We start from the raw sequence: 23,298 nt of genomic DNA, 5'->3' as shown, positions 1-23,298 counted from the left end.
CTATAGTCTCTGGTACCCATCTGCTTTCATCAGAGGAGTGAGGAACTGAGTCTCATAGAATAGCATTATTATCCACACGCCTTCCTCTCCTTCACCCTTGCTCTCAATCGTGAATATGCATCTGAATGTGTGTCTTCATCTTTCACAGGGTCACCAAAGGGGTTCGGAAGGACAAACAGTCTAGCGTTTAACTATGCAGTGACCAATGTGTTGGAATGATTACCAACAGCAAGACCAAGATTAAAACTGAAAAGTGTATATTTCAGTTTCCCAGTTTGATTCATTTCTGCTGTCTGAAATAAAACTGAAACAAGTTTAAGCTGAAGCACTAAAATAAAAAATACAGAAAATTTTTAAAGAAAATTGGAAAAGCACATGACTAAAAATCCAACTAAAATTGAAAACTAAAAATATACAAATTAAAGCTAATTAAAAATATTAATAAAACTACAAAAAAAACTAAAATAACACTGTTAGTGCAATCAATCACCCCAATTAGTCTGATACAATAGCACTGGACAGGACTATGTTTATCTGACCAATGGAAGATGGGGGTGGGGTGGGGTTCATTTTTTAAAATTATTTTCTTATCTGCATCAAGTGGAATTGCAAAGATGAGGCGGAAATAAAAATAAATAAAAACAAGAATATTATATCAGCAGAAAAGCACACATAATGATGAAATTAGAAGTTGAAAACAGTTGGTGTTACTGCCATTTATTCAATAGAATATAAAATATGGTCAGATACCTTGTGTGTGGTCTCTTTAAGTTGTTTTTGCAACACAAAATAATGAATTACATTTTTAAAAATAATTTAAACCAAACAAACAAAACAATAGACCACAATAAAACAACAGTGTAAAAACTTTGCTCACATAGATGAGGGAAACATCCTGTAATTCAGTATTTACGTTGGACCTCAAGATGGCACACAATCGCAATCGTTCAAGCATAGGGAGGTTCCTTTCCAGACCAGCAGCCTGTGCTGTTGTCCACGGCAGGAGGTATTACACGTTATACCATGCGGCTCAAATTTCTTCTCTCTCCTCAACTCATCAAACTTTAATAAAGATCTGTCAAAGAGAGAGAGACGTGACTTTTAAGCAAACCTTAGATACTGTGTCACAGCTGAAAACAAGGCTATTGAAATTGCCAGAGACTTTCTCAAAAAGGCTTTTTAAATGTAAAGACAACATTTAAATGACTTGCTACAAGTTACACAGAACTAAAATGTCAATAAAATGGTGAATAATAGTGACTAAAATGGAGAATTTTCTAATTTATCATCATCTTTAGAAGTATTTAAATCCATCTGCGATGATTTATACTGTGAATGAATTTTCAAGAATTTTGCAAAACGAATGCAAATTACAGAGTACAGAGAACTGATGACAGAGATGGTCATTGTTTCATTGTTGTTGATCTCTTAACTAGTAAAAGTAGACACATACATTGTTTCTGTTTCTTTTTTCTGTTTGGTTAAATTACACACGTGCTAATTTTAAGTGCATAGATGTTAAAAGAAACCCAGCAAAGATAAAACTAAAAACCAACAAATATTTGTCAATTTAACCCTTAAAAGGCATTTAACCCTTAAAATTAAGCCAGTATTAGGCCTTAGTTCAATAAGGACATTTAAGTAGCTTTCATAAACGTGTCTTAGAAAGAAACATAACTGGTGTGCATCTTGAGACAAAACAATGGCACTGACATATTTTAAGATATCTTAGCGCAAGTTGCTTTCAGTTAAAAGAGCTCAAACATGCATTTTAGTCTGGGACTAGACTTAAACCTTATCTGTGAGACCAGGGGTATAATGCAAATTTATCATGTGGACAATTGACTTAATTCAAGTTTAAAAATGAAAAGAATATTGAAAGAAACATGTTGAAATTCTAAAGGGACTTTCAAAGGGCAAAATCGAGCACGAAGTGAAGTTCCTAAACGTAATTTCGGGAGGAGCGAACCCATCTAATCTTTCAGTTAACTGCCAGAGCATATACTGTAAGCAGCCGCTCAACTTGCTCCAGCATCAGCTGTTTTGGCATCCCGGCCACTTTCACCAACATAATTTAGGCATCTTGCTACCAGACTCATCTTCTAAGCATTAGTAGTCCCACTGGGCGGTATATCTAAGCTCCAGTTGAAGCTGCTGCTGCAAATTAACTCGTGAAATGGTTATTACAATAAAATAAGTTTTGATCAAAGATTTAGTTTGGAACGAGGGGACGAAAGGCATAAAAACAATTGTGGCCATTTCTGTTAAAGTGATAATGATAATCTACTGAAAGATACCATATTAAGAGTCCTTAGTTTCTAATGATATGAAATTTTAAGATATAGCTTTCCACTTTTCTACGTGAAGGAAATGACTTGAGCTGGAGAAAGCTAAACTAGCTTAGCATTACATTTTAATGAAAGACCCAATAAACCGCCCTGACAGCCCTACGAGTACTTGACTGGATTTGTTTGTCACACATATGATTTGTGACCTCTTCCTTACTTTCATTTGATTTTACTGTAAGGGAGAAAAACCTCACACAAATATATGTGCAAACGAATCATTGTGTTTTTCCATTGTGTAATTCCCTGGTGAAACGTCAACAAAATTGGGTTGGGTCTGCATTTCTGTGTAATAGAGTTATGCAATACACATGTGAGCATGCCTTTCTCTGAATTAAGTAATTGTTATCTCAAGCCCTTCCCAATTTAGTGAGGCATGTTTCTAAAGGTTATATATGATACGAATGTGGTTCACCTCACTGAGAAGAACCCAGACATCAGAATCAGAGTGAACCAGGAGTCTCATGGCCGCTATTTCTTCTAATGCTCCATTCACTTCTCCCTCAGCCACTCCATTCTTGAAAGAATCTACAAACACAAACATTGTTAACATCTCATCACAAAGAACATGGAAACCTCTGCCTTTTTCAATTTACATTGCATGAAAAGCGCTTGATCCCAGACATTGGACTCACATTTTTACATAACCAGTGTTTGTTCTCACATTTCTTACTGTGGTTTCTCCAGAGAGATGAAATCGAAGCGGGTGTGTGTATTACAGACATGCACATTCATACTCGCTCACGTTTCCGACCAGTTATCAACAAATAGTGTCTGATAACCTTGTTTGATCAACAGTCGTAAAATACAATGTCATGGCTGTTGCATCGTTAAATTTGATCCACACATCAATAACCATTGTTATCATGAAACCAATATTTCAGTAGTTGATACTAAAATCAAGAAATCTAGCTGGTTCTTAATAAATGTAATACAATTTAGATTCCAGTTACTTGATGCTTCCATTAATAATCCTACACAGTCTTTTAGAAAACAAAAATATTGACCAATTTAAGTCTCACAAGCTTCAAGTACATATAGGCCTAGACTACTGTTAAAAAGTTTGGGGTCGGTAAGATTTCTGAATGTTTTTGAAAGAAGTCTCTTTATGGTCACCAAGGCTGCATTTGATCAAAAATACAGAAAAAAAAATAATATACAATATAAAATAATATACAATATTAATATACAAAAATACAGAAAAAAAAATGAATACACCCATGCTAAAGTTGACTAAAAAGAGGAATAAAAAAATCATATTTTGGAAATTGAACGTAATGCCTTAATTTAAAAAATTAGGAAAAATCCAACCTTTAAGGACACCAATTTTCTTTGTGAATGAATAATGTATCGTAAATAAATAAATGTTCTTCCTTAAAATACATGGTGCATAAGTTAGTACACCCCTATGTTAAATTCCCATAGAGGCAGGCAGATTTTTATTTTTAAGTATTTAAAAAAAAAAAATTTAGGATACTATGCATCCTGATAAAGTTCCCTTGGCCTTTGGAATTAAAATAGCCCCACATCATCACATAGCCTTCACCATACCTAGAGATTGGCATGGGGTACTTTCCATAAGATCATCTCTCAATGCAAATCAAACCAGCTATTAGGCTAACTGAAATAAAACCATGCCAATCTCTAGGTATGGTGAAGGCTATGTGATGATGTGGGGCTATTTTAATTCCAAAGGCCAAGGGAACTTTATCAGGATGCATAGTATCCTAAAAAATTTTTTAAAAAAATACTTAAAAATAAAAATCTGCCTGCCTCTATGGGAATTTAACATAGGGGTGTACTAACTTATGCACCATGTATTTTAAGGAAGAACATTTATTTATTTACGATACATTATTCATTCACAAAGAAAATTGGTGTCCTTAAAGGTTGGATTTTTCCTAATTTTTTTAATTAAGTCATTACGTTCAATTTCCAAAATATGATTTTTTATTCCTCTTTTTAGTCAACTTTAGCATGGGTGTATTCACTTATGCATAGCACTGTATATGCAATATAATTAAAATAAGTGTTTTCTATTTGAATACATTTTAAAATGTATTCCTGTGATGGCAAAGTTTAATTTTCAGCATCATTATTCCAGTCTTCAGTGTCACATGATCCTTCAGAAATCATTCTGATATGATGATTTGCCGTTCAAGAAGCATTTCTTATCATTCTCACGGTTGAAATCATTTGTGCTGCTAAATATTCTTTGTGGAAACAGCTATACTTTTTTTAGGGTTCTTTGATTAATAGAAAGTTCAGCATTTATTTGAAATAAAAAGCTTTTTTAATATTATAAAAGTTTTACTGTCATTTTCGATCAATTTAATGCATCCTTGCTGAATAAATATAGATTCTGGTAGATTCAGGAAATACACTGTCATAGCTTCAGTACACTCACCTTCAGTGCTCAGTGCACTAGGAGAAAAAATGCAGACGTTCAAGAACTGTCAATGAAACAGGACGTCATGAAATTCATTCAGCACTTAAAAAAAAAAAAAAAGGGAAGAAAAAACAAACCAACTGAACCAGCTCTGAATAAGAACCGGTTCTTGATACCTAACCCTACAGACTTCACTTGCTGGCCAAATCTTTCAGGAGTTTCCTGTAATAATCATAATTATCATAACAGCTAGCTTGATGATACTCTGACTAGTATCATCACTTTCTTTTTTTTTACCATGTATTTTACTTGGTAAATTACTTAAATGAGTGAACTGCTTGTATTTATGCAAACTTTTACAACTGAGGGACAGAAAAAAAAAAGAAAAGAAAGAAACAGGAAATCAATAATTTTTGTGTACCTATCTCAACAAAGCCATCAGATGAGGGTTTACAGCAGGATAATTCTCCTCTCTCCACCTTCTCTTTCACAGAGTTCTGTAAAACAGACAGACATGCACCTGTCAGCACTTTGTACTTGGGTGCAAATTAATAAAAAAGGATGTCCGTAACATATCAGGAAGTATGTACAAAAATCCTAGTCTAGCAGGTTTGAGATAAAGTTTGAATGAACTTGTGAAAGCCACATATTTGGTTATGGGTGTCAGCTTTCTGTTGGTTTAGATGGGTGACTAACAAGTAAAGGAGAAATGAATTATCACTGCAAGCAAATGAAGACAAATGTACAGAGAGTTAAAGGGTGTAGTCACATACGTCCCAATGCACAATGCAACGTCTAAAGCTAATGTATGACAATACCTATATATCTTACACAAACAACACAGACTAAACACAAACTGAAAACCGCCCATTTTTCTGAGGAATTGGTTCTGGCAAGGGATTTCAAAGAATTTAAGGGATTTCAAAAAACTTTTGCCAACCAGCCAGCTCTGAGATGAACGGCAAAAAAAATTAATAATAATAATAAAACAGTATGCTTAACATCTTTTATGAGAAAATTAATTACAGTCCCATGAATCACAGTAAATGATGTAATCAAATAAAACACAACACAATATAAAACTATTGTAGGAAGACTCTATTTCATTTACAATGTTAATAATGTTTAATAATATTTCACAATTTGCTGAAAGCAGATATTTACTTGCAGATATAACTTGACCAGAAAAAGTGTTGGCATGATACTTACATTAGTAGGGAGCACCTCCACTGTTGTGTTGTAAAACTGGTCACCATTTGTCTCAATATTGCCAGATCGAAAAAGGTACCTGGAAGTGAGTGGAAGATATATATACACAAGTTAAATCAGTCAATGGAAGTTTCATTGTAAGTCCATTTGTGTTACACTATGTTTTTGTTTTCTGAGTCTAAATGTTTCTCATTCCACAGATGCTGTTGTTAGAGTTAAAGTTAGAGCTTGTGTTTAACCCAGAAGATACATTTAAACTTCACTGATGACTGGATTAGGAGGTTACGCATAGTTAAGTTACGTGTCATTCATTCTCTATCTTTTGTATTCGTTTAAGCAGCCAGGAATTTCCCTGTGTTCATTACGCCACTCTTTGTCAAGTGACAGATACTGAGAAAGTTCAGATTTCTTTACAAGGCCATCGCCAAAAAGCAACTAAATTTTAGATCCTAACTTAGTTAATTTGATGCCATTTTAGAGCCTCCTAAAACTCTTTTGTGTGTGCTTAAGGGGGATTTAAAAAGATTGCTGTCACAGACAGTGTATTCAGCTCCTGAACAAGCATGGGCTATATAGAATTTCGTGCTCAAAGGAGCTTAAACTGAAGCCACTGGTTCACAATGTTTCACTCGAGCAGACAGCTGGGTACATTTACACTGCTGCTGGGCTTTTACTTCTATATTTATACATCCAAATAAAGAGATATTTACAATGCACACAGATAAAGGGATAGTTTACCCAGCAATGTACCTGTAAGACAAACTAGAACTTTAGCAAGATTGCCTGTACCAGTTTAAACTTATGTATACTCATCACAGAAATGTCCTTTGCTGGTGTCTCACCCTTTGACAGCTTGAGGCTTGGAAAAAGTGAAGAGAATATAATCTCCTCTTTTGGGTGTGAGGCCCCAGAAGAAATCCTTTCCATTGTAAGCTCTCTCCAGAGAGTGAGACTGATATTTCTCCAGACTGCTGCTGATTTCTGCAGATGGGTTATTATTGTGGCCTTTAAACAGCACCTGATTCCCAAAATTTTTATCCTGCATGACATATAAATACAGACAACACATAAGCTCTTTTCCAAAACTTAGTGAGCTTCCTTGCTGTATATTGTCAACACAAGCAGCTGCCTTCGAAGGAAGCATCCTAACTGAAATGGAATCTAATTAGTGAGTGGTTTAGAATAGGCTCTCTCAATAGGCATCATGTGAAGTGCACAGTACAAGCTGGTATAAATTCATTTTTGACTGAGTTTGCTATCTTTTCTGGACACGTTTAAAACGTTGTACTGCTGCACCTGTAATGAAGGGTGTAATTCTTTTTGACGTTATAATCATCAGTCTTCAACCTTGTTCCAGGGGACCCATTGTCCTAAAGAGTTTATCTCTAACTTTAAACAAACACACCTGAACCAGTTAATCAAGCTTTTCGTGAAAATCACATGCAGATGGGCTGAAGCAGATTCGATGTAAACTTTGCATGACAATGGGTCAAAAATCACCCCTTATACCCTTAAATAGGGCACTATTTGAGGGGACAGTCATTTGTAGTGATGTCCCAAACCACAGTGGGCATTATCGAGTGCACTCATTCAATCAGGTTAACAGTCTGACTCTCTAACCATTAGTCCACGACTGCCCCATAGACTGCTCCATAGAGAACTACATGTAACCCATTTGTTGGGTGACTTCCCAAAATAGATAACAAAACAAATGATGAAAATGATAAAAACCATCATAATGCATTGGCACAGCAGAAATAACACACTTCACCTTTAAGATGAATCACTTGAGCTGTGTTATTCCGAATTTGTAAGTCACTATGGAAAAACGTGCCAATATAAATAATGTAAATGTCATGTTTGCAATGTAGATAAGCTGTTGTCCAAACCTACAGACCTATACTACTGTTGGCTGGTTTAGTAAGTAGACGCTATTCTACTAGTAATGCTTCTTATATTATGCTACTATAGTTTCTAATACGATTTCTAATTCGTTTTTATATATATATTTTCCATTTACTTGGCAACTAGCCTAAATAAAATACGTTTGTTTTGTTTTTTTTCATTTATTTTATTTGAATAAATTATTTTAAATTATGAATTAAACATTTATTTTGTTTTTTTATGGTTTAAGTTTTAGTTTACTGAAACTAAACCCCAGCATATACAGTATACACATATGAAAAGCTTCCTACAAGGAAGTGGAAATTTAAATTACCTTTAGGTTTTGTATTTTACCAGGCAGCGAGGAATGCAAACCAACATGCTGAAACAAGGAGGGTTTGTAAGTTCTCTTCAGTCGGGCCTTCTCATCACTGCAATGTTTCTAAGTGCAAAGAATTATAATGATAAACAATGATATGCCTTACATCAATTTCACTGAAAAACAAACAAACCAAAAAAAATTATACCCAAACTTACTGAGTCTTTCTCTGGGTTACACACTTTGACCCACAGGATGTGATCAAGCAGCCAATCGATTGGCTTGTCTTTGTGGAACATCAGGATAAACTCCACAATCATTGGCAGATCTGATGAGCGAAAAAGCTTGCCTGCAAATGTGGGAATGCAAATTTATTAAAATGTTTAACCCTCTGATGGTCTTCGTTTAGCAGTCACCCTGGGGGCCTTCCCGGTCATAAATGACCGGACACCTAAAAATGAAACTTCCTCCATCCCAGTAAAAACCAATGCAATTTATTTTTGTTCTATAATATTTATTCTTTTTAATTTAGAATTTTGAGACAATTTGATTGAACTTATTAATATTTATGCAATATTTATTGTCCATTTTTTGCCATTGAAAATAATGATTTTTTTTTTTTTTTTTTTTTTTAAAAAAAAAAAAATTCTATGCAGTATTTTCGGGTAAAATAGAGACTAGGCTTTCAGAAAAAAAATAAAAGAAAAAAAAATTCATCAATTTATTAATCATAAAATTAAATAAAACATGATATTGCATGGGTTTACCACTAGATGTCTGTATAGCTCTAAATGGAGATGTTTGTGAATTCTAGTTGTTTTTGGACCAAATTACTTACTTTTAAGATGTGGATTGAATGTATTTTTTTAGAAATTCTCAAATAATACTTTTTGCCAAGGTTTATAACATTTTATTAATTATTATTTTAATAATTTTAATAATTATTATATTATTATATATACATATATTAATTATAATTATTAATTATGTTATGTTTTTCACTCTTGATGTTTTAGAGCTTCACCCCTTCATTGCTGAGCATTTTTTTTCTGCATCGTGGCTGATTTGTAGAGAATTTTTGTGTTTTTGTCAATTTCCCATTCATTTCCTATGGGGGTAATTTTGACCGAAGACCAAAATCATAACTAATTTTTTTACGACCACTTAGCATGCTCGGATCATGAACTCAATTTTTTTGTGTGTTCACATGCCTAATGCCAGAAAAGTCACCAAGTTTCGTAACATTCTGATGAAGCTGTGATTTTTAAAAATTCAAAACAGATTTTTGTAATCTGAATTTATTGGTGTGTATGTGTATAAACGTGTGTTTGTATGTGTGTGTGTGTGGGTGGGTGTGAATTTTTTGCACTCTTGATGTTGTAGAGTGTCACCCCTTTACTGCGGTGTACTTTTTTTTAGAATCGTGTCCGATTTGTAGATTGTACAGACAAAAATTCAGAGAATTTTTGAGTTTTTGTAAATTTCCCATTCATTTCCTATGGGTCGGTCATTTTTGACCGAAGACCACGAGTGTGACTCTTTTTGTTTACGACCACTTAGCATGCTCGGATCATGACCTCAATTTTTTTTTGTATTCACATACCTAATGCCAGAAAAGTCACCAAGTTTCATAACCTTCCGATGAAGCTGTGATTTTTAAAATTTCAAAACAGAAAATTATTCGGTCAGAAATGACCGAGGACCATCAGAGGGTTAATTTAGGTTTACATTGAATTTAGCATGTTAAGGTTAGGTATAAATTATGATTATCAGAGTTTTCTAGCAAAAGACTCTGGTCAGTCCTGTTTTACTGAAACTCTTGGAGTTTGTGTTTTAGCAAGAAAGTCCAGCCAGTCCTGTACTCGGGTCTCAGTGTTTGAATAGATATGCTGAGTGGATTAGGGTGGGCTATGCTCTCAGTCTAGAACCGGTTCCTAAACCTGTCTTTTTTGGTTCCTGCCCCTAAATGTATATAAACTGTAAGAGAACATTCACGTCAGACTTGGTGACTGCAGCTACCGACAGATCGTGTTCTCAATAAAGAATCCTGCTGAAGAAACAACCAAGTCTCCTGGTCTTTCGATTCTAAGTTCACAACACCTAGAATATGAAAAATCAGCGATATGCTTAAATAGGATAAACTAGGACACAAATAGTATCACAGATTTGGTCATAGTAAATAGTATGCTTGCGACCAAAGTTGGCTAACGATGCTTTTGGGAAACGCAACCCTGGTTGATTTAAGAAACTATTTAAATAATTGACAGTATGTGAACTGAATTGTTCTTTTAAGTGCAAATACGTCCGTAAGCAAATTCTAGCAGTAGATGTGTTTGTTTTCAAACCAAGAGGGCTTATTTTTCCTTTCCACTTCTGGAACTGACCAGGGGCGGCGCCAGGGTGAGCTGCGCAATTATAGTCTCTCTCTCTCTCTCTCTCTCTCTCTCTCTCTCTCTCTCTCTCTCTCTCTCTCTCTCTCTCTCTCTCTCTCTCTCTCTCTCTCTCTCTCTCTCTCTCTCTCTCTCTCTCTCTCTCTCTCTCTCTCTCTATATATATATATATATATATATATATATATATATATATATATATATATATATATATATATACTATTAATAAATGAGCAAAACTTGGCCACTAAATATTTAATATTCAATTATTTTAAAGGGATAGTTCGGCCAAAAATTATATTTAGCCCATGATTTACTCACCATCAAGTCCGTTCGAGATCCATACAGTGCTATGCATAAGTTTAGACACCCATACTAAAGTTGACTAAAAAGAGGAATAAAAAATCATCTTTTGGAAACTGAACTTAATGCCTTAATTTGAAAAATGAGGAAAAATCCAACCTTTAAGGACACCAATTTTCTTTGTGAATGAATAATGTATCGTAAATAAATAAATGTTCTTCCTTAAAATACAGGGTGCATAAGTCTGGACACCCCTATGTTAAATTCCCATAGAGGCAGGCAGATTTTTATTTTGAAGTATTTTTTTTTTATATTTTTTTTAGGATACTATGCATCCTGATAAAGTTCCCTTGGCCTTTGGAATTAAAATAGCCCCACATCATCACATAGCCTTCACCATACCTAGAGATTGGCATGGTTTTATTTCAGTTAGCCTAATAGCTAGTTTGATTTGCATTGAGAGATGATCTTATGGAAAGTACCCCATGCCAATCTCTAGGTATGGTGAAGGCTATGTGATGATGTGGGGCTATTTTAATTCCAAAGGCCAAGGGAACTTTATCAGGATGCATAGTATCCTAAAAAAAAAATACTTAAAAATAAAAATCTGCCTGCCTCTATGGGAATTTAACATAGGGGTGTCCAAACTTATGCACCCTGTATTTTAAGGAAGAACATTTATTTATTTACGATACATTATTCATTCACAAAGAAAATTGGTGTCCTTAAAGGTTGGATTTTTCCTAATTTTTTAAATTAAGGCATTAAGTTCAATTTCCAAAAGATGATTTTTTATTCCTCTTTTTAGTCAACTTTAGCATGGGTGTCTAAACTTATGCATAGCACTGTATGTCAATCTTTTTTCAGACGAACACATTTTCAGTTATTTTAGAAAATGTCTTAGATCTTTCAGTGGTTATAATGTGAAGCTATGGGGTCCACCTCCTTCAAGTCCCAAAATGTGCAAGCATCCTTCACAAAAGTAATCCATCCGGCTCCAGGGGGATAAACGAAGGCCTTCTGAGGGTAATCCGTGCGGTTTTGTCGTAAAAATATATTTAAAACTTTATAAACGAAAATAACTGGCTTCCGGTAGCGGTCGCCGCGCGTTCACGGAGATGGATGCTGGCGTATGACGTAGGACGTAGCGTAGGAAGCGCCGTGACGTAGAACGAACGTAGAGTTTTGTTTAGCTCTGCTCTCTGGCTGCGCTGTCACGTTCGTTCTACGTCACGATGCTTCCTACGCTACGTCATACGCCAGCATCCATCTCCGTGAACGCGCGTCATTTTTGGCCGAACTATCCCTTATTTTAATGATCACAATTAAAGTTGTAATTTTATTAAATTGAACAAGCGCAACATTCAGCATACAATCAAATATTCTAAAAGATTTATTATTAATAATAATGTTATTTCAACATAATATCTCGTTATTTCGACATAATATGTGTGCGTGCAACAAGCAAGATGTGCATTTATAAATCCGGTGACGCGTGCATTGATTTTTATTAATAATCTAGTGTTTTCTGTGTCAGTGTCGGCTGCAAAGATGAAGTTGACGATCGCCATATCTCCATAGTGAACGCGCCTATAGAGAGAAATGCACATAATGGATTACATAATCAGAGAGTAGCCCATTTCTTTTCGTTTTGAATTATTTAGTTTAAAGACATTTCAAGCTTTGTGTATTTGATGTATTTGATGAGTTTCGGTTAAGTTAGGATGAGATGTGCTCCAGTTAACGTGCAAATGCAAGTGACCGCGCGGGCGCCTCCATGATTATATTGTCTGCTATACTTCTTATTTATTAAATCCAGGCAATTGGTTGATGAAAAATTGATTACAATTAAGATACAATTTATACAAAACGAAATTCACTTTAAAGAAAGGCTTTCTACTAAACAAAACTTAATGAAGTGGTCAAAATCCTGTCTGACCCACTCCATGTCTCTCGATATATTGCGCATCCTATCTTACTCGTGCTGTTCACTTTTCATAATCAACATAGATGGAAAAAAATAACATAATATTTTAATATATATGAAACTAAATGCGCTTATGTAATGGCTACAAGTTACAGTATAGTACGCCTACAGACACTCTATTTGTACAAATTGCTGCACATTCATTTAATTCTGAATTTTGCACACACAAGTTGAAAGGCATTTGTTCAAATCAAGTTCACGGATAATTGTGCGTGCATTTATTAATCATTATGATACTAAAATTATAACAAAGTAAGCTATGCTATGTACAAAAAAATCAGATGAGCCCAGAATATGAACGCAACGTTTAATTACACATTAAGCATTTTCCTCCCATAGAAAAACCATTAGAAGAATAGTTAATGTGGCTTAATGCAAATTAGAATGTCCCCTTATTATGTCGAAATAACGAGTTATGTCGAAATAATGGGATATTATGTCGAAATAACAACTTCTTATGTCAAAATAACAAGATATTATGTTGAAATAACGGCTTAATATCTCAAAATAACAAGATAAGTTTTCTTTTTTTTCTTTCTTCAAAATGCGGTTCAGGGCTTCCATAGAATACAGCCTGAATATAATTGCTTCCAGAAATTATTTTTGGGGGTGCTTTGGTCTTTCTTGGGGGTGCTGAAGCACCTGCTAGCCCCTCCCTAGCGCCACCCATGGAACTGACACTGACTGTTATGTTCAAATTAACAAAACGGTGCATGAATGAAACAACTGAACAAACAGAAATGGTGAGAGAGAAGAGAAGATAACAGGATAGGACATTAATGAATGGAGAGGACAACACACTGACCAATGAATCCCAGCTGGGAAAACTCCAGGAAAAGCCACTCCTCGGAAAACACCAGTTCTATATATTTTTTCATGGACTCAAAGAATCCTTGCTTTGCTACAATATCATCTTCTAGCTGAAACACATGCAAAAAAATACATACTGATTATAAAAACAATGAAACATAGAGCTATCAATGAGTTGTATGGCGTTGTCTTGGCATTACCTGGAGATAGTATGTGCCCTTAAACTGCGCATACAGCATGAGGAAACTGTAGTCAAGGTTCTGCTTGGTCCTCCATCTGTGACCAATAAAACAAATGGATCACATTAATAAACCATCTATTTCCAGTTACTTACAGTATTTGCACAACAGCACAAGCGAATCTCTAACCTGACTCGCTCCTTAGGGTCTCCAAATGTTTCCTTCAGGTTACTGAAGTCTGGGTAAAAGTGAGGAGATGGAGAGATCACCTCAATCAATCCAGAACTGACAGCATTTGGGAGACTACACAGAGTGAAATTGTGATCAGTTACTTGCACAGCCAGTTTACAGAAAGATGAAACATCTCATATGAAACAAATGAGTTGTTAATGAAACACTCACTTGGTCTGTACACTCTGTACAACAGCATTCACAAAAGTTGCATTTGTCTAAGAGAAGAATGAAAATACATATCAATGAAAAGAGCAATAAAATAGTACCATTCGAAAGAAATTATACGAATGCATGAAACTGATCAAAAGTAACAGTAAAGACATTTATGTTACAAAAGATTTCTATTTCAAATAAATGTTGTCCATTTTAACTTTCTATTCATCAAAAAAAAATCCAAAATATTAAACAGCACAACTGCTTTCAACATTGATGATATTAAGAAATGTTTCTTGGGCACAAAGTCATCATATTAGAATGATTTCCTAAGGATCATGTGACACTGGAGTAATGATGCTGAAAATTCAGCTTTGCATCACGGGAATACATTGCATTTTAAAATATATGAATATAGAAATTAGGGCTGTCAAAAGATTAATCGCGATTAATCGCATCCAAAATAAAAGTTTGTGTTTACATAATATATGTGTGTGTACTGTGTATAATTATTTTGTATATATAAATACACACACATGCATGTATATATTTAAGAAATATTTGCATACATATACTGTATATATATTTATATAGTTTATATTATATATAAATATATATTTTTATATATATAAATAACACATTTTTCTTAAATATATACATGCATGTGTGTGTATTTATATATACAAATTTAATTAAACAGTACACACACATATATTATTAAAAACAAACTTTTATTTTGGATGCGATTAATTGCGATTAATCTTTTGACAGCCCTAATAGAAATTAGTTATTTTAAACTGTAAAAATATTTCACTGTTTTTACTGTATTTTTTAATACATGCATATAAAATAAATGCAGCCTTGGTAAGCAAAAGAGACTTCTTAATGCTAGTGTATAGTAAATAATTATTATGTGTACTAATTCAAATAAAGTTCAAAATAAAAAAATAAAAAATCAACAAACCAAATCACATATTTAATAAACAGGGCCAAAAGTCCAAGATCAAACAAGTAAAAAGTGCACCAAAAAGGAGAAGAATTGAGATAAAATATAAGAAAATGAAGCAGAAAATGTTATGAAGAACATTTAACAAATTTTTAGCACAGCTACAACTTTTATTATTAATTTTGCCAACAAATTCTTATTAGTTCAGCTCAGCCAAGTCTGACTTTTATTACTTTTTTTTGTAAACAATTTGGCTGATGTATACAACATAACAGGCCAAAGACCCCATTCCTCTTCTTTTTTGGCCAATAGGCATTTATTTATGTGAACCAAGGTTTCCTAAGTGCTATTGGTAGTCAGGGGCAGGTGATATTTTGAAAGGGGTATTATCCTTCTAGAGAGCAAGAGATTGGACAGTAATTTGGAAACACAGCAAGATTTGATCAATATTTTGATCAAATATTTTCCGAAAAAGAGCAATACTGTCAATTAAGAAATTTACTAGCATATAGATAGCCTCAAAGCTAACGGTCCCAGAACTATCTTTGGGGTCTTCTTCATTCACAGCTTTATCAAAAATCCATATATAATGTTAGTCAAAACATTCAAGTATTTAAACTACAGAAAAACAACATAAAACCAAATAAAACAGAGAGGTTAAGAGGAATGAGATGATTTAATACCATAAATTTGAATGCAGCCTTACCAGAGCAATAAAACAAGATAAAGCCAGGAGAGATATAAGAGAACAAAGAGCAAATGTTAAGGGTTACCTCGGCAACAAAGACTACAATGACAATATCTTTCCTCTCTACAGATGAAAGGTCATATAGGAGAGACTGGAGTGTGTTCACTAGATAACTCTGTTTCTGCCTGTACACGGTAGGCACTCCTAACACCAGAGACACTGCAAAAACAGTTAAACACTGTGTCAGCTCATGTCAGCCTATGGTGAATGCATTACAGTGATAAAATATTTATTGTGTATGTGTTTAAAACCATTAGAAACACCATAACTGACAAAGTAAAAAGAAACATAAAAGCATATGTTCAAAATTATAATAAAAAAATATTAAATACAACACATTAGGTTTGTAGGGCTTGCTAGGCAGAAAAAAAAGTGTTCAAGTTTCAGCTAAGCTTAGGTTTAGGTTTAGGTTTAGATTACAAATGAAAGGCTGCAAAAGAGATGCTTTGCTACTTTCATAACACTAAACAAGCATCAGGAAGTTAAACAATGCATAAACACCATCTGCAGTGTAACAGCAGCTATAGGTCATTAAAAAGATGTACAAAAGAGCAATAAAAATCTTTTATAAACGTGCCTTAAAAACTTAACTGGTGTGCATCTTGAGACAAAACAATGGCACTGACATATTTTAAGATATCCCAGTGCTAGTTGCTTTCAGTTAAAGGGATAGCTCACCCAAAAATAAAAATTCTGTCATCATGGGTAACCAAAGAGTTGATGGGCCCCACTAACTTTCATGTATGGGAAAAAATACTATGGAAGTCAATGGGGTCCATCAACTGTTTGGTTACCAACATTATTCAAAATATCTTCTTTTGTGTTCAGCAGAAAAAGAAATTCATACAGGCTTGGAAAAACTTGAGGTTGAGTAAATGATGACATCATTTTCATTTTTGGGTGAACTATCCCTTTAAGACAGCTCAAACACGCATTTTAGTCTGGGACTAGGCTTAAGCCTTGTCTGTGAAACCAGGCATAAGACATGGTTTAAATTTAATTCAATTGCAAATTGCACTGCAAAAAAAAAAAGCACCGCAATTACACAGTCGCAAAAAGCTATAATGGGAGACAGACCTCCAGTGCGTCGCTGCCCCAGGTGAACGAGGGGTTTCAGACTGTCATTGTGCTCTTTCAGATGAGGCAAGTAGATGAGGGCATTAGGCTGTGAAGGCAACAAGTGCCGAAGGAGTCTCTCTTCTAATATAGCTGAAAGGCAGATAAAATAGTGAATAACCAAACAGACACAAATATTACAGAAGGAAAAGTGCTTGGACTCACCTGAGGAGTTGCTGATTGAGAGATTAGATTGAGCAATGCTGCGGTTTTGTAGGTGGGCCAGCACTTTAAGCAGCTCTTGTGATAAGACCTCCCCACGCTGTTCTGCCCGCAGTAACCTCTCATAGACCATATGCAGCTGCAATGGCAAGTTCTCTGGAGAATAGAACACCAATCATCTCTGGATGTGAATTAAAGGGATGTTGGGCCAAAACAAGTTAAGCTTTATCAACAGCATTTGTTGAATTCACAATGTTGAATTCACATAAAATAATTAGTTCCTAAAAATAGGGGGGGGGGGGGGGGGGGACACTCCAAGCAGCATGCTTCCTTTGCCTTTCTGCAGACAAAAAAACAAACAAAAACTATGCCATATAACTTTATCTTCTAAGGAAGTCTGTCGTTTAAGGAAGTCTGCAGTGTTGAATAAATGCTGCAACAGGTAAATACTCATCTATGTTAATGAGCTCCAGAAATTCCTCTTTGCTTTGCTGTACTTTGTTGTTGTGGTTGTTTGGCATTTCAAAATATATATATATATATATGATTTGATATATGTGAATGCACAAACGATTTGATCAGCTTGTTAATTAGGCTACATTACAAGTCCGTTCTGACATAATTAGATCTCCATATATAGAGATTCTGAGTTTACTCATCCACCGGAACTAGACTTGCGTACGGCCGTTACAGAAAGCAAGATTATCAAGTTAAAAACATGGATATTTTTCTTACAAAAATGTATTGCTTCACTTCAGAAGGCCTTTATTAACCCCCTGGAGCCGTATGGATTACTTTTATGATGGATGGATGGATGCACTTTTTTGGACTTCAAAATCTCAGGTACCCATTATAAAGCTTGGAAGAGCCAGGATATTTTTTTTAATATAACTCTGATTATGTTTGGCTGAAAGAAGAAAGTCATATACACCAAGGATGACTTGAGGGTGAGTAAATTATGGGATCATTTTCATTTTTGGGTGAACTACCCTTTAAGAAATGAAAAGCTACACACTCCATCAATTAGAGTTAAAGGAACCGTATGTAAGATTGTGGCCAAAACTGGTACTGCAATCACTTTCAAATTACTGTAGAGCGGTGTATCCCCTCCCCCTCCCCCCTGACTCGAGGTTGGCAGATAGGCTGCAGGATCCAGCAGGAACGTAGGCTGCTACGTAGCTGTGGTAACTAGAGCAGAGCTGGCAACCCGGATGCCGAAACACTACTGACTTCGTGATTGGTAGATCGGTGGAGGGGGGCGCTTCAGGCCAAAACACAACATGACAACATCAACATCAGTTGAGGGCTGCAACTTCACTTTTAAATGACAATATCCTGGCTGGACTACTGTTGTCAGTGATATAAGTATTTGAAATGAACATGATTTCTTAATGTCTAGTGACATATCAGGGCCATTTTATGATTAATTTAAATATATTTCTTACATACGGTTCCTTTAATTAACTCCATTAATTAGAGTGTGTGTGTGTGTGTGTGTATATATATATATATATATATATATATATATATATACACACACACACACATACATACACCAGGGCTGAATCTTACTTTCAAAATCACCTTTTTCAAAATATTTTTCCATCTTGGAAAGGGCTGAACAACTTTCAAGAACTGTTAAGAATGAGTTCCTGTAATGCGGGTGTGTCTGGCGATAGGGAAGCTGACGTTCATTCCACCACGTCTTAACCAATTTTTTACAGTCTATGGTCTTAACTCATCATTTGGTAACAAGTGTATCTTACTAGAGCTATTAGTAAAAGTTTAGTGAAAGCTATTTCAGTTGTGGTGTCTGGATATATCTCTAAACCAGGGGTGATCACATCTTCCCGCACAGTTTAGATTCAAACTTATAGGCTAATGAACTAATGAACAAACTTATAGGCTAATGATGCTAGCTTTAAAACGAGCAGGATTGGATCTCTTTATTAAAAAGCCCAAGATTGCTTCTCTTTTTTTTTTTACCCTCACTCCACAAATAAATAAAAATATAAATATTAAAATAATGTTAAATTAATTTATAGGCTATATTTCTGTTTATACAACTTTCAAAATTGACGTATATATGACCAGGTTTCCATCTCTCAAAAATTAACAAACATATAGCAAAGAAAAGAAAAATAAGTTATCTAATCCGAATAATTTAGAGGCCATCCACACAGGCACATTATAAGATGATGACACTCACCTGACTTTGATGTGTGCCAGGAGGTTAACATCAACACACATAGTACAAAACCCGCGAGGAAGAAAAGTTTGCCATGACAGGGCCTCATCTCATCCTCAGGAATACAGGAACACTACTCGTACGCTCTTAGGAAGGCAAAATCCTCAAGATACCACTATGAAAATGTTAGCTGCCGTTTCTTCCCCGCAACGTCTGGTTGAACTGGAATAATGTTTAGCATTTAACGAAAGTCATTTTAAAAGGACTCCTAATTTGTCCACACCACCAGGCCAGCTACATTCATTGTCGCAAAACGAGCTGTCAGCTGATAACATGGTTTCACACGAGGAACTAAGTTAAAAAATAATCCGCTCACACCTTTAAACAGCAGCGGCGCCATCCTCCACCTGTTCAGCTCATGAATATTCATCCAGTCGTTGCATATTCATGAGGACGCTGCTGCTAGTAGGGTATTGTTAATTTTAACCTATTTTGTTTAAATGCCTATATTTCTGTCAGTATTAGATTTTGATATTGGAATATTACGTGGATCTGCTTGAATTTAAAGTAGTTTAGAAAACAACTACAATTATAACGATCCCGTATACTGTGTTTAATGAATGTCAAGACCAAAGAGTTTTGTTACCATACATAAATAACCTATAGAGAAATATGGACATTTTACTTGTTAAAAATATTCATTTACAAATAATATTATGATTTGCCTAACTACCAAATCTATCTATAACTAACCAGAAATTACGTTTTTTTTTCCAGTCACAGTCAGGCATGCCTCAGATAAGTTGGTTTAAAGATTGTTTATAAGTCTCTCAAGGCTGTTCTTCAGGGTGGTCTAACTGGACTTCCAGTCTGACTGATCTGTTTGTAAGACTGATTGTAAGGCTATTGGCGACAGTTTGGATATTTATAGGAGTGACCTGGAGATTTCGGATTCCATGGAGGATTATATGGGGGGAAAGTGACACCTAGTGGTGTATGGTAGTCAGTTTTGGGTTAGTTACTCTAAAATAGTAATGAATTACTAGCTACCAATTACATCTTTAACAGCGTCATTAGATTACTGTAATTACTATCTTTAAAAAGTTTTAGATTGCTTATTACTAATTAATCTCTAAATCCCATCAACAAGTTGAACAATATGATTCTTTCAAATAAACAATATACAATTGCATAAATTATTCTCGAACTGACCACAGTGTGAAATGGGAGAAGGTTACCTTAAAAACATACTTTGCAACATTACATTTTCATGTTAAATCCACTATTGTTTATAAGTATTATTGTATAATCTATACAGTATAATGCAAGCAGTAAGTGCAATAAAATACAGAAAAATACAGAGTCCCTTTACTTTTTTAAGGGAAAAGTAATTAAATTACGGTTACTAATTATTTGCACCCAACATTGATGGTAGTCTCTAACAACACTGAAAACATGAACCTGTTTCTAGTTTTGGTTTCACTGATTTGCTTTGAGGTGTAATTGTAGTTGCTCTCGCAGCTTCAGCATTTTTTGTATCCAAATGCAAGACCAGATGTTTTAAATAATTTAAGCAAAATTCATATCAACATTCTTCTTTATCGTGAGCAGCATGTTAGTTTCACCTGGAAAGCATCTTCTGTATTTTATACTTGCACAGAAGGTCTGTTTCTCTAACATGCCTGCCACATGGCACTTATCTTTCTTTTCTGAAGTGATGCAACAGGTTCTGTGAATTGGAATCAATTGAGTGCATAAAACTGTGGGCATGCCCTTGTCAAAAATACCATGAGCCTTTAGAAAGGAGGACAATCCCAAAAGATTCTAAACTTACCCACAGAGTCACATTTATAAATAATGTGATTTATGAATCACATTATGATGTGATTTATAAGTCACAGATAAAGTTTTATGAGGTACAAATGTGACCTTTTTGTTTTTTTATCACGGTTTATTAAAAATACACACCAAGATGAATAACAGAGACACATTGTTCTTTTTGTTATAGTGGTTCTTACATTTTATTTATTTTGTGCAGCATTTATTGATCTGATTTGTCCAAACTTGGCTTCTTGTCAGATGGGCTGTACTTCAACACAGAATTCTGCAGTGAGAGAAGAAAGAAAAAAGCTACATTTAAAGAAAAGAAAATGTCAATTTACAGTGTGCCTTGTATATGTAAATAATTGCATATCAACTAATTATGATTTATTTTTTATTTGAGAGTTAAATTATGACCTTGACATGTTCATGAAAGATTTTGTGCGATTTACCTGTAACTTCTGTATCATGAGTTAAAATTAAACTGAATAATAATAAACTAAATTAAACTGAAACTCATACTGACCTGTTACACCATCATAGGAGTACTGGGCTTCTCTTTTGAATCCAAGACACTCAGCTTGCTTCCAGTACATGTCCATGTCAGACTCGGTTGGGTTGCTCTCTCTCTCTGCAAGGAGGGAAACATCACACACAATTTGTCATGAAATGCATTACTTTAACCTTATGTAATGTCTACATCTATATGGATTTTGTGACTTACTGAAAAAGTACAGCGTTTTTATGGTCTCATTTTTGAATTGGCTGACGAAGCTCATGGTGAGACACTCTGGACAGGATGGCAAGAATTTTCCCTCTGATATTGTGTCAGTCTCTGTGGATCAAACAACATTTTAACATTCCTTAGTGCTCGAAACTCATGAGTTTGGACTGAAATGAATACGCTTTTGTTAACTTACCATTGGCATAAAAGGTACTGTTTTTAAGAACTGTGTTGATTTTGCTAAACTCACATTTTCCTTTCCTGAGGGGGAGAGGAATCTGATTCAGAATTCTGGTCATGATGAAAAGTATTCAATATAGCAAAACATGTAAAAAATAGGACAATCTTACAGCATGTTCCCTTGACTGAGAGATAACGTGTTTGCAAGTGTAAGAGTGCTTGGGCCAAACTCCACCCATGAGCTGTTAACAGACTTCAGTATCTCTGTAAATAAGTGGTGATCAGCAATGCCTTCAAGGAAGATCCATTTCCCCATGATCTGTTTGGAAGAAAATAGAAGCTCTGAAATTTAAGTGCCTTATTGTCCTATATAAGCTGCTGTAGTATTTGTTTACTTTGAAAGAATACTTGCTTTAAAACATAATATAATATTTAATAATGCACTTACAATTTTGGAGTCATCCTCCAGGGTTAGTGGCGTTATGAGCTCCTTACAGCCTGGCAGAGTGGCCTGATTTAAACTAAACAGGCCCAGAAAAGCAGTCAAAACCACCAAAGACGACATTGTAGAACCTCAGAAATCTGATTTCAGAAAGTTATGCTGCATCACCTGGGGAACAAGTACTTTAAATAGAACTGCTTATCACACATTATCCTCTGTTTTTTCTGCAGTGACGCAACAGTTGTTTGTGATGCTATAGTGCCAGTAAACCGAAATTATGAAAGTGGGAAAATTTTTGAACTTAAGGGATCAGGAAATTCCTGAGGTAACAGAACATGCCAGTATTTAATACAACAATGCTCCTATTTCTCTTTTTATTGCCATAGTTTTTGGGTACATGAAAAAAAATAAAAAAAATAAAAATAAAGAAATTTTACATGAAATGTAATATTTATAAAATATATTATTGATAAAAGTAGAATCCATAAAATATATTAAAACAAATGTACATATTTTTATTTAGATTTTATTATATCATTATTTAATCATCCATCCCACAGTAATAAATTATTTTTAAAAAGTACATTGGTATTTACCAGTAGTATGACAAGCACAGTCATTTTTCTTTGCATTTTATCTTTAATCTTTCTCACACTATTTTAATAAGGAGAAATCATGAATAAATCACATTTTGGAACCCAATGGATGCTCTCTGCATCTTCATGATCAAAATATGTATATTATCATTATGCTTTTAAACTCGAAAGCT

General features: G+C 34.6%; 2 protein-coding genes across 2 annotated transcripts; both read right to left on the bottom strand.

The window, feature by feature from the left end:
• Nucleotides 1-686: 686 nt before the first annotated feature.
• On the bottom strand, nucleotides 687-19,716 carry LOC307170665 (alpha-1,3-mannosyl-glycoprotein 4-beta-N-acetylglucosaminyltransferase B). Its single transcript, XM_079891870.1, has 15 exons — nucleotides 19,384-19,716; nucleotides 17,178-17,330; nucleotides 16,974-17,105; nucleotides 15,922-16,055; nucleotides 14,218-14,264; nucleotides 14,005-14,118; nucleotides 13,837-13,912; nucleotides 13,632-13,746; nucleotides 8,365-8,495; nucleotides 8,162-8,269; nucleotides 6,786-6,982; nucleotides 5,944-6,022; nucleotides 5,156-5,231; nucleotides 2,761-2,873; nucleotides 687-1,075 (listed from the first exon to the last, which is right to left on the bottom strand). Exons 1-15 carry the CDS (start codon nucleotides 19,469-19,471, stop codon nucleotides 1,058-1,060), a joined length of 1,581 nt encoding a protein of 526 aa, XP_079747996.1. The 5' UTR covers nucleotides 19,472-19,716; the 3' UTR covers nucleotides 687-1,057.
• A 1,543-nt stretch (nucleotides 19,717-21,259) lies between these two features.
• Nucleotides 21,260-22,720, bottom strand: LOC307171440 (saxitoxin and tetrodotoxin-binding protein 1-like). The gene is made up of 6 exons (XM_079893040.1): nucleotides 22,536-22,720; nucleotides 22,258-22,406; nucleotides 22,104-22,168; nucleotides 21,908-22,018; nucleotides 21,710-21,814; nucleotides 21,260-21,466 (listed from the first exon to the last, which is right to left on the bottom strand). The coding sequence occupies exons 1-6, from the start codon at nucleotides 22,650-22,652 to the stop codon at nucleotides 21,438-21,440; spliced, it is 576 nt and encodes a 191-aa protein (XP_079749166.1). The 5' UTR covers nucleotides 22,653-22,720; the 3' UTR covers nucleotides 21,260-21,437.
• Nucleotides 22,721-23,298: the final 578 nt, after the last annotated feature.

The sequence above is a fragment of the Squalius cephalus genome (genome assembly GCF_949319135.1).
Source record: "Squalius cephalus genome assembly, chromosome: 14".
NCBI lineage: Eukaryota > Metazoa > Chordata > Actinopteri > Cypriniformes > Leuciscidae > Squalius > Squalius cephalus.
The sequence above is the reverse complement of the archived record's forward strand: the minus strand, read 5'-3'. Positions and strand labels throughout refer to the sequence as shown.

Bases quoted from the DNA above. Each gene is read 5' to 3' on its own strand.
- LOC307170665 (XM_079891870.1), bottom strand. From the start codon at position 19,471: ATGAGGCCCTGTCATGGCAAACTTTTCTTCCTCGCGGGTTTTGTACTA. The intron at 17,331-19,383 runs GTGAGTGTCATC...TCTATTCTCCAG, and splicing joins CTGGCACACATCAAAGTCAG to AGAACTTGCCATTGCAGCTG. The intron at 14,265-15,921 runs GTAACCCTTAAC...TTCTTCTCTTAG, and splicing joins TTGTAGTCTTTGTTGCCGAG to ACAAATGCAACTTTTGTGAA.
- LOC307171440 (XM_079893040.1), bottom strand. From the start codon at position 22,652: ATGTCGTCTTTGGTGGTTTTGACTGCTTTTCTGGGCCTGTTTAGTTTA. The intron at 22,407-22,535 runs GTAAGTGCATTA...TCTTCCAAACAG, and splicing joins TGGAGGATGACTCCAAAATT to ATCATGGGGAAATGGATCTT. The intron at 22,169-22,257 runs GTAAGATTGTCC...TCTCCCCCTCAG, and splicing joins CTCAGTCAAGGGAACATGCT to GAAAGGAAAATGTGAGTTTA.